Source organism: Macrobrachium nipponense, chromosome 37 (genome assembly GCF_015104395.2).
Source record: "Macrobrachium nipponense isolate FS-2020 chromosome 37, ASM1510439v2, whole genome shotgun sequence".
Taxonomy (NCBI): Eukaryota; Metazoa; Arthropoda; class Malacostraca; order Decapoda; family Palaemonidae; genus Macrobrachium; species Macrobrachium nipponense.
Genome location: NC_061097.1, coordinates 28068059 through 28080190, shown reverse-complemented (window position 1 = coordinate 28080190; position 12132 = coordinate 28068059). Strand labels below are relative to the sequence as shown.

At 36.6% G+C, this 12132-nt stretch overlaps 1 protein-coding gene across 1 annotated transcript in view; it reads left to right on the top strand.

Annotated features, from left to right (window-relative positions):
• Positions 1 to 1842: 1842 nt before the first annotated feature.
• Positions 1843 to 12132, top strand: part of LOC135209074 (neuronal acetylcholine receptor subunit alpha-7-like) — a 40375-nt gene continuing 30085 nt past the window's right edge. Inside the window, exons 1-3 of the mRNA XM_064241655.1 lie at positions 1843 to 1975; positions 9402 to 9556; positions 11023 to 11206. Of these exons, the coding sequence (XP_064097725.1) occupies positions 1880 to 1975; positions 9402 to 9556; positions 11023 to 11206 (435 nt within the window). The 5' untranslated portion in view covers positions 1843 to 1879. The remainder of the gene's footprint in view (positions 1976 to 9401; positions 9557 to 11022; positions 11207 to 12132) is intronic.

The following is a 12132-nucleotide window of genomic DNA, read 5'->3' as shown; positions in this document are numbered from 1 at the left end:
TTCAGAGACGTATCCTGAAATATCAGTGAGAGACTATATCTGCCAAAGGATATCGCCAGGTGCATATCAATGAATCCCTAGATCCTCAGGGTTTTCCCTGCGATCAACAGGACTTTCCTTTCACACAGGCTGTAATGCGGTGCCAAAATTTTTTAGATCGCTGATCTAGAATACGAATGAGAAATTGGCATTGCTTTCCTATGGAATATGCTTAGATCTCCATAACTCACACGAAAGACAATGCGTAGCTGCAAACGTATCTAAAATTAAACTTAAGTCACCATTACAAACTAAATCCCTATAAGGAACTGTTTAGCCAAATCTCCATTAGGGCAGCGAAGTGTGCGTGCTGAATGTGAAGAGAGAATAAAAATGTTATGCTGAGATGCCTCGTTGCTGTTAAGGGAAATGAGGAGGTCTGATATGGGTAGAAATGCTGAGATAAAATGAAATATTAAAACAGGTTAGCAAAGGTGGAATGAAGAGCGAAATAGTTTTTCAAAGAATGACCTGCTTACATGGCAGACAAGGTATTTAAACAGAGATCACTTTATATTCAAGCAAGCAAGAGATTCCTTAATAGATGAAGTTGATTGGTACAGTTCATCTATGAATCTTGTGTGTATGTAAATGTAGGGCTTAAGTTATACAAGTTTTCTGCTCATATACCTCAACCTTTGGTACTTGTAGTGACTGTCTTTTTAAAGGATAAACTTACATACGTACACACATACACACACATATATACGTGTGTACATATATACGATATATACATATCATATATCTAAATACATATTATTTATATGTGTATACATATATATATGTATATATTATATATATATATATATATATATATATGTATATATATATCTATATACATATACATATACATATATCATATATGATATATATATATATATATATATATAGATATATATAGTATATATATATATATATATATATATATATACTATATATATATATATATTATATACATATATATATATATATATGATATATATACTATAGTATCTATATATATATATACATATATATACATATATTATATATATATATATCATACATATATATATATATATATATATATATATATATATATATATATATATCTATATATATATATATATATATATATATATATATATATGTGTGTGTGGGTGTGTGAAACATATGTGTGTGTGTGTGTTGTGTTGTGTGTGTGTGTGTGTGTGGTGTGAATAAATTCTACTGTTAAAAAAACACAGGATATATCTCAAGTATAAAAGGCCAATTAAAAAACACCTCTGGTTTTAAAACTAAGGACTATATTTCGGTGGACTGCCTCTCACCCTTACCAAGAAGTGAATGAGAGAAAAAGTTACTTTGGCGAAATATATTATAGTGGGAGATATGCCGAAGTAACTTTTGTCATTCACTACTTGATATGGGAAGGAGTCAGTCCACCGAAATATAGTCCATTGGCTTTAAGCCAGTGTTTGTTTAAAATGGATCTTTTAAATGCTTATATATTATAATAACTATTAATATAGACATAATATTCTGTATTCACAGCCTATATAGTTAATAAAATACGATCATCTACCAGCAAAACAGTTATTCATCAAGTTAATTCTACCTTACAGTGGCTGCATATAGTTCTTTTCGTGAACTATCATAGTCTTATTGACGCTCATGAGGGAATTATCCGCGTCGTACCCCTCACAGGGAAGAAAAATTCAATGCATATAATTTTATATAAGGTATATATATATATATATATATATACATATCTATATATATTATATAATTACGGTCCATTTGCTCTCGCTCTCTTTCAGGACTGGGTGACGAGCTGGAGTACCGCTTGACGCGATACCTGATGGCCAACTACGACCCTTCGGTACGCCCTGCACGGAATTCCTCAGAGGCCTTGTCGGTGGTCTTCGGTCTCTCCCTTCACAGCATCATTGATGTGGTGAGTATTTCGTCTCCTCCTCCTTCTTTCTTTACCTTCAGCTTTTCCCATAAGTATTTCGTCTCCACGGAATGAAAATGATTGAGATGGTCTTTTGTCGTTTACGAAACTGTCGATCCCAAGAGAGGGAGGCCAACTTGACCTCTGAGTGGTCGCCAGAATATTACTCGTCTTAATCATCACTTTACCACTATTGCTAGTCCACTGGTCTAGAGGTTAGTGTCGTGGCATGCCACACGGATGTCGCAGTGTCACGTCTCCCCTCAGGGCGATGAAAAATCACTGTCTGTATCATGATCTGTCACTGCTGCAGTGTGAGGTCTGCAGTGGGAGGTTGAAACCAACATTCTTGAGAAGATTGAATTTCAAGTCAATGGCCCCTTTGCTGTGCTTGTTCCATGTGAATAGGTTTCATCTATGGAAATAATAACAATATCCTGATTCAAAAATAATTTATTACATTTACCAGACTTTGTCGAGTGAATAAATACATTATCTTGGCGTCAGAAAGGACTCCACAGGAAGGTGGCAGACAGGATACGGAAACCTACTTATTACTGTTGGGAAAATAATATAAGTTATAGAGATTATCAAGTGATTCTATCATCACATAGAAATGTAACGTTCTCAAAACCTGTGTGTTGTTTTCAGCCATCAAAATATATTGTTGGCAGTTGACATTTCAGATGACTGAATTTTATATATTTAGTATATGTAAAAGCACAGAGAACTCTCACTGATATATAACGTATCTCTTATATAAACTTATCCTGGCGTTTGTCAACTGATGAATAACTAATACAAAGCCCAGCGCTTTTGAATGCAAAACTAAACAACAACGTGAATAACAAATACAATCCCGGTGGCAGCATCATATAACTAACTGCATTGGTTTGTATCTGTCAGGTCCATGACGCGGGTTCGAAAACCCCCACACTCCCCCCTCCCAATACCCTGTCCCCCAGTGACCCCACCCAACTACCCAAAAATATTCTTTTTTAAATAACATTCCCCATGGTGAGTCTTTTAAAAGGATTAGATTCCCGAAACCCGTGGCCGAATTGGGATTGAAAAAGAGGAAGAGATATAAAAAAATATATGTTAAATATTATTTAAAAGTACGACAAATAAATCTTGAGATTATTGACGATCCCCCTAACGAACAGGAATCCAGACAACATGCAAACATAGAAATGGAATAAAGCTCAAAGCGTCTTTTTGCCAAAACATGAAAACCCTCTCTTCAAAGTCAGGTCCTCCTCCTCCTCCTCTCTCTCTCTCTGTGTTTCTTGAGATAGATCTCAAAACAAAAGTGAGAGGGGGGGGAGGGGGGGGGGGGTGGGGGGGGGGGGGGCTGGGGGAGAGGATCTTAAAAGGCGACAAAGAAAAACAAAGTAAGAATGAAAAGCGCAACCGGAAAGGCGATATCTGAAAGCATCGATTCTACAACACATTCAGACTGAAAAAAAAAGTTCGGTACAAGACGACACCTCAAGCAAATACACAGACACACACTGATACATATATTATTTATATATAGATATATTTAGTTTATAATCGGATTATCACGTGATTTGTTTATCACACATCACCAAATGTGAAAAAATACAAGACTCTGTGTAAGACCTGACCGGTTTCGACTGTATTTCTAAAGCCATACGTTAATGGCTCAGAAATAAAGTCGAAACCGGCGAGTACCTACATTCAAGTCTTATTTTTTTCACTTCTGGGAATGTGATATATATATATATATGAAAATCTTATCACATCGCTTGATTCATATTAAACTACCTCGGAATTGATATATTTTCATACATGTTAACTGAAGAGGAATTTTTCGGCTGATGATAATAATTCATCCGTTGATTCGATCCCACGAGACGACGAACTTATCATCAACTAAAAAAATTCCCCTTCTGTTAACATGTATGAAAATATATTTTTCCTGAGGTAGGTAGAGCCAATTGGATATTAAAAGACATCTGTGGCTTAACGCGCGCGCGCACACACACACACACACATATTTATACACACATATATATATTCAGTTGTATTCCACATAAGAAAATGAAAATGGAATATCTCAGAAAATGCCCAACAATTTTGTCCCCCAATGGACGAAATTGTTGGGCATTTTCTGAGATATAACATTTTCATTTTCCTGTGTGGAATACAACTGAACTACCATATCTTCGTGCCTAAAAAGAGTACCAGTACTATATTTACATATATATTTATATACATATTTATATATTTCATATATATATACACGTATAAGTGTGTGTTTATGTATGTATGTATAGAAGCATAATACATTTAGGAGAGGAAAACGGAAAATGTTGTTGTTCTGACTTGCTTCGTCTATTCAAAAGTAATACAATGGACTGGTACTAGACAGTGAAATTTACCTTTAAATATTGACTAGGATAAAAGCACAGATCAAACGAACATCCAAACACTTAAATTGTCGTTTACACCGATGACGATGCGGAGTTTTTCCTTTTCCTTTTTTTTCATTTGACCCAGAAAGGTTATGCTGTTCATAAATCTTGTTTTCGCAGAACACCTGAACTCAGTTTTTTCTGGAATGGAAAATAACAAAGGTTTTGCTGTATTGTCCTTTAGAATCTGCACGCTTCACGAATTTCTTTTGAAACAAATGGATAAATTTTATACATTCCACTACTGATATTTATATTCTGGTTACACTTTCTGTTATTAAACTATACCCGAATATTTTTTTTCTGGCATGCTGTTACAATAAACTAATTCTTTAATGCCTGTCCAACAAATAGCATGGTCGTTACGTATTTCTGCTTCCATATCTTATAAATTGTTTATGTTAGTCAATGTTCTTCTTCAATGATATACCAGTTTGACTAGCATGGCTTTTATCAAAAATACATCGTGTTTTCTAAAATAAACAAATATTATTACAAAAATAAAAAAAATCTTTGCTATTATTACAGAAGTCTTTCCTCACTTTTTCTATAATTATAAATCCTGGTTCCTGAATGCCACGTGAACATTTCATTTCACCTATCAAAGAATATGTTTACATTCCCATTACTTAGGTCAACCAATATTTTTCGTCAACGCATCTAAACCATTAAACATTTCCTAAACAAAGGTGCTGTATGCTATTAAATTTAGTGTATACAATTTCCGCATATGTTCATTTTTTATTCGGGCAACATAAATAAAGTTAAGATAACAGTTACATTTTGTTCATGTTAGCGATAATAATTTCACTCTATTAGTTGGATAGCCATTAAAAACAATAGTCTATCCAATATCATTTTGAAACAAAAATATCATCGAGTCTAGTTTTATGCTACAAAGTTTTAATGAGAAAGCAAATATCAGCCCATAAATGCTTAAACGTGATCCACTTGTAAAAAAATAAATAAATAAAAAAAAAAAACTGCAATGTAGCTAAGCCCGAGCCATGGAAAGCAAAGCGATTCGCCTGTTAGTTTCCAGTAAGAAAAAGTCCAGATCAGATCTTTGCGAAAATAAGATTTATGAATAGAATGCCCTCTCTCTCTCTCTCTCTCTCTCTCTCTCTCTCTCTCTCTCTCTCTCTCTCTCTCTCTCTGCCAAAAATAAAGGAATAAAACGAAAAGATCTCCTCCTCTCATGTGTCAAAGGCAATTTTTAACTGTTTGTTTGTGTGCGGAAACACTGCATCTTTGAGAGAAAATTGCTATGGGGAACAATATAACAGAGATGAAAAGTTACATTATATATATAAATATTATATATACATACACACACACATATATATATAAATATATATTATATATATATATATATATATATATATATATATGTATATATATATATATATATATATATATATATATATATATATATATATATATATATATATACTAAGATGTAAGTGCAACTAGCAACAGCTAAAATAACATTAAGCCACAAGTTTCATTAATTTTGAAATCACTACAGCTAAAATATAACGAAATATCAGGATTTGTCAAACTGACTATCTATCACTGGATCTAAACCAAAGGCCCAGGTTCGAATCCTGGCCTAGCCAGTTACATTTATCAATTTTACTTCCTCTCGGGTGTAAGCTGTTCTTAGGCTATAGTTCATTCGAAATCAAGTGATATTTGTGGACTAATACTTGGGGTCATAGCAACTTCGTATACATGCATACATATGTATAGTTATGTATGTATGTATGTGTATATATGTATATAAATAAATATATATATATATATATATATATATATATATATATATATATATATATATATATATATATATATATATATATATATAATAAAAGGAGCCCATAAAAACACCAAAATGTAGAGAGAAAAGTACTATATTTCAGAGACTGCTGTCTCTCTCTTCAGGTATATGAATGAGAAAAGTTTACAGAAAAGGTGGTATTTATACCAAGAGATCCGTCCACAAGTAAGCCTTTAATCTTCTTAAGCGTTGGTTGAATGAACACTTCGTCGACGACATCTGAGATCCACGCCCCTTTTGAGATGTTCATTACCTGCTTCTCTTTTATTAAGGCCGATTCCATCATTTGACTCTTGTACCAGCAGTTGCTGCTATAAATTACACGTGACAAATTCCAGTTTATTCTATGGTTATGTTCATTTATATGGTTGAAAATAGCCGAGTTCTGTTGTCCATACCTAACTGACCGTTTGTGTTGTATTAATCTCTGGGGAAGTGATTTACCTGTAAATCCGATGTAAGATTGGTCACAGTCCTGGCATGGGATCTCATATACCCCAGAGTCTTTGGGAGATGTCTTTTGTTGGACGTTAATCAGGGATTTGGCTAAGGTATTTGGGTAGGTAAATGCAAAAGGGTTGGATTTCCCAAGGGTGTGGGTTACTCTCTTAATCGTCTCCAGGTGAGGAATTTTTATTTTATTGTTGGGTGTGTCTCTGGTCTTGTCTTTAGGGGGTCGGTAGAAAAGTACGTTTGCTTTTTGAATTGCTTTCTCAATTATATGGTCAGGATACTTTAAAGATGAAAGTTGCTTGCGAATTAGTTCAAATTCTTTTTCCAGGAAATCTGGGGAACAAATTCGTAAGGCTCTTAAGAATAGGTTGCTAGCTACACCTATCTTGATAGTAATGTCGTGATAGCTAAAGTAGTGAATATATGAAAGTGAGAACGTTGGTTTTCTGTATATGGTAAATTTGTATTCTGTCGTGTCTCTGATTATTAAAACATCAAGAAAAGGAATTTTGTTGTCTGTTTCCCATTCAACTTTAAATTTGATGCTGGGCACTAATGCGTTTAATTTTGAGAGGATTTCATTAAAATTACCCCACTTATTATCCCAAAATGTTAGGATGTCATCCACATATCTCATCCACAGCATGTTTTTGGGTTTTATTGCATTTATTACTGTAGTACATGGAATACTTTGAAACTACAGTAGTAAATGCAGCGGACCGGCAATAGCGATAAAGTGATCATTTAAATGGGAATCAGAGGTCCATATGGCGTTCATCTCGTGGGATTGACACGACATGCCGCGACGCTAACAATCATACCAAAGCTGTGATTGGTACTGAATAAAGCGAAATTTCCCTTCAGTTGTGAGTTACTGACAGGAACATGTTAAGCAGTGAACAAATTTTGCATATTACTGTACATGGTGAGTATATAGCTGTGGCATCATCTGTCTAAAAGGCCCCATACACTGAACGATTGTATGAACGATTGTCGTTAACGAGACACACTCACACACACACACTATTCATACAGCATGAACGATCTCCGCACCGATTTCAGTCAGAACAAAGATTTTGTCTCGGGAAGACATGGCATCATCTCTAGAAGAGACGAACGCGATAACTTCATATCGCCAGACAAACACATACTACATTAAGCGACCTGTGTATGACTGACACAAGTCGCAAGCAAGCAACCTGGTCGTGGCAGATTCCCGCCGACATCGTTCAGACACGAAACTCCGCCCACGAAACTTGCGAACGATACAGACAATCGTTCAGTGTATGGGGCCCTTAAGAGTGACTAGAGTGACCTCATATAGGGAAAACAGGCAATGAGAGAAGGACAAAGCCCTTCTTACGTCATTGACCAGGTATCCTATCTAATTCACAAAGCTGCGGTTCATGACAGGAATGTACCATTCATTAGCATGATCACTCCTCAGTTAATTGTGAAATCAAAAATACTCCCAAGATCTCGAATATCCGAGTTTAGACGTCAGTTTAGAAGCTGCAAAGCTGTGATATAGGATGCTTATTTTAACAGTTTAAATAATAAAGTCTTCAGGTGTTCTAATAGAACTAAAAGATTCTAACAGTTACAAACGCTTGAATTGAACCGACTTGAGTTGAATAAAGAATTGAGGCCAAAGGCCAAGTACTGGTACCTATGAGGTCATTCAGCGCTGAAACGTAGACTATAAAAGGTTTAAAAAGTGCAACAGGAGGAAAACCTCGCAGCTGCTCTGAATTAATCGTTTGGAGAGGGTGGAAAGTAAGGTGGAAGAAAGAGAATATGGAAGGAGGTACAGTTAAAGGAAGGAAAGGGGTTCCACTGATGGCACAACACCCCTACGGGAACAAACGCTCGAAGAATTCAGCTTATTTTCTTTGCGAATGAGCTTAAAAAAAAAAAGGACTTTCAACTCCAAAACAAGTTGTCAGTACAATAAAACCCAACGGAAGCTGTTAAAGCAATTCAAATGAAGAAGACGTTGTGGAAGCAAGCAATAGGTAGCGAATGCATTTATGCAGATCATCTCGATGAACAAATGGGAAAAGGAAATGCGAGGATCCAGCGCTTTCCGTTCCAGCGATCTGAAAATAAAACAGCGAGAAAATAACACAGAACGGAAGCGAGACTTATCTTTTCCCCGACAAACAAAAAGAGTGGATAAAAGAATCCATTAATATTATATTATCCCTCTCATTCTCAGAAAGAAGACAAAAGACGGACGAAATCTTGTTATGCCATCTCGACATGATTTCAGAGAACAAGGAAAAGGACACACACACACACACACACGGTCGTGGGGAATCGTTTTTATTGTGCTTTTAAAAGAATAGAAAGGGAATTAGAACATCCTCTCTAATTCTGGAGCAACCATCTGGGTCGTTTCTACGAAGACGAGAACGACGTTTGTCATTTTTATACTGGAGCAAACTTTTGGGGAAAAGTAAAGATAAAGTTATTATATATATATATTAGAGAGAGAAGAGAGAGGAGAGAGAGAGAGAGAGAGAGAGAGAGAGAGAGAGCCCACAGCAGCCGTAGTATACGAAGCTCAAAAGCTGATAACAAATTCCTATTTCTAAAAACAAAGCAAAAATCTCATTCCACAATACACGACACTTGATAAGGCATCACTCCTTCCAACCAGCTGCTCGACCGTTCTTTCTTTCTTTCGCAGGACGAGAAGAACCAGATCCTGACCACCAACTGCTGGCTGACGCAGGTGTGGACGGATGCCCACCTGACGTGGAACGCCTCCGATTTCGGGGGTGTGCGTGTCATTAGGGTCCCTTACCACAGAGTCTGGAAACCGGACATAATCCTATACAACAAGTAAGTAGTGAGTTAGTTTGCAAGTGTCATCTAAAACGAGTGCCTCCACAGAATGTACAAAAGAAGTCACTGATGCGTTCGACATTTATTTCTTAAGTGTAGGATAAAATCAGAATACTTCGAAAGGACGAGTAGTTTCATATATACATATATACATATATATATATATAGTATATATATATATATATATATATATATATATATATATATATATATATATATATTATAATAATGTTCTCGTGCACTTCCTTAGTCCCACTTTTCTCATTCGTCTCAAACTTTCTATGCATACTCCTTTCCCTCGGTTATGAGTTCCTTGTTGGACGAGTGGTTTACGCGCTCGCCTACTGATTCCGTCGTCGCGAGTTCGATTCCCCGCTCAGCCAACGTGGAATCGGAGAAATTAATTTCTGGTGATTAGATATTCATTTCTCGATCCCACAATAAGCTGTAGGTCCCGTTGCTAGGTAACCAGTTGGTTCCTAGCCACGTAAAAAATAATCTAATCCTTCGGTCTCAGCCCTTGGAGAGATGTTAATCAGCTCAGAGGTCTGGTTATACTAAGAGATACCTAACCTCCCTCGGTTATTGTCCTCCATTCTCTCCTTATAACCGAACCGCCTCAAAAGTAATAGGTAGGATAAACAACAGAGTGGACTACCTGCGGCCACCTTAACCAAGTTCGGACCCACCTTCAGAAAAAGTACTTTAACACGTCCTAACACCGGAGATGGGCACCAGTCACGAGTCATAGGTCGTGGGAGCAACACCTCGAGACATGCGACTCATGACTGGTGGCCATCTCCGGTGTCAGGACGTGTTTAAGTACTTTTTCTGAAAGTGGGTCCGAATACGGTTAATGTGGCCGCAGCAGGGTCCACCCGATTGTTTACCCTACATCCTTTCACCTCGCTAACCTTTCTACAGTAACCTCTTAGTGACCCACTTTAATGCCACAAGGCAGAGATTTGTCCAGGACAGTATTTAGAAAATACACATTTTCTATTTACTTTGTTTCAGTTTGTCTTATCAAAGAAGACTTGCATTAAGGAGTAAGGGGTGGTTAACTTAAATATGAATTGGTTAGTGGATAATTTAAGTTCGAGAGATGGCGATGTTACGGCTCTTTTGTTGCTATATTGAATGACTAGTAATGACTGGCAATTTCCACTAAGGAACAATATTACAATATCAATAATCTGATTAAAAAATTTGCCACAGTAAATATATTTTGTAACTACTATGTATACAATGCATGGCCACAAAAAGGCGATTATTGACACGTGTAACGCGAGAACATTTATATTTCCCGCCATATGTCCATGAAACGTAGTATAGTTGATTATTCCACGAAGTATTCCTCCGAATTTTAATCAAGGTAGACGGCGCCATATCCAGCAGCAGCGCCATGCAATCCTCTCCATTGTCTATTGACTCGTTTTTTTCCCCTCTAATACCAATTTCAGCGCAGACTCGCAATACAGCTCTGCCACCATCAACACCAACGTTATCGTCAGTTCGTCGGGATCTGTGACATGGCTCTCACACGGCATATACAGATCGTCGTGCGATATGAATGTCGAGCACTTCCCTTTTGATATTCAATTCTGCAAGCTGAAGTGGGCTTCGTGGACGTACGATGGTCACCAGGTAAGGGCGCTATCTGAGTTGAGAGAGAGAGAGGAGAGACGAGAGAGAGAGGGGAGGAGAGAGAAAGGAGAAAGGAGACCGAGAGGAGAGAAGGGGGGGGGGGGGGGGGAAACTGACAAAAATATGTAATGGATCCACACGTAGATTTCGATATATAAACCTTTTCAATAACTAACGATTGCAACTATCTTTTACTCCAACATGTAATGGTCTCTGATACTTTTTTTAACAGAACTCTTGTCATTCTAGCTTCCTTTCTTCAATCTTGCTGTCCAACCTCTTTAACTATTACTTCTTGGCGAAACCCATTTTCCTTCCAGTTTCATCTTTATACCCTTCCATTTCTTCTTTAATTTCTAGTTCTCTGTTTCTTGCTGTCCAACCACTCCAACTCCCTCTTTTCACTGTCTGAAGCCCTGAATGGTAGAAAGTGCCCCAGTGATTGGTTCGACAGCCTGAATTTCACAAAATCAAACCTGCACTACATAAGGTTTACTGAGTTAACCAAAAATTACATCAGATCAGTTACCTTCAGTTTTTCATATTTTTTTTTTATGTACGACATCATCTCAGTTACATTCAGTATTTCAGTTTTCTTGATGTTCAACATCATCAACTACAAAAGTCTGCTTTCTGTTCTACTTCTGTAGCTCCTAATTCACTTCTTGACCCACATCTTGATACTCGACTCGCCAGATATCCTTCATCCTGCTCTCCTGATTCGTCACGCTCAGGGCATGCAATCTTTTGAAACTCTCATCTCAGTATTGCCAAATGCAGGCTGACAGACCCTTCTTGGAATTTCAATCACAAGTCTTTTTTTCTCAATTCTTTTGCCTCAGAATTGGTTGTATTTTCATTTTGTTTTCTTGATGAAAATGTAGAACAAAAATAAATTTAAAGACAAATCAAATTTTATACATATA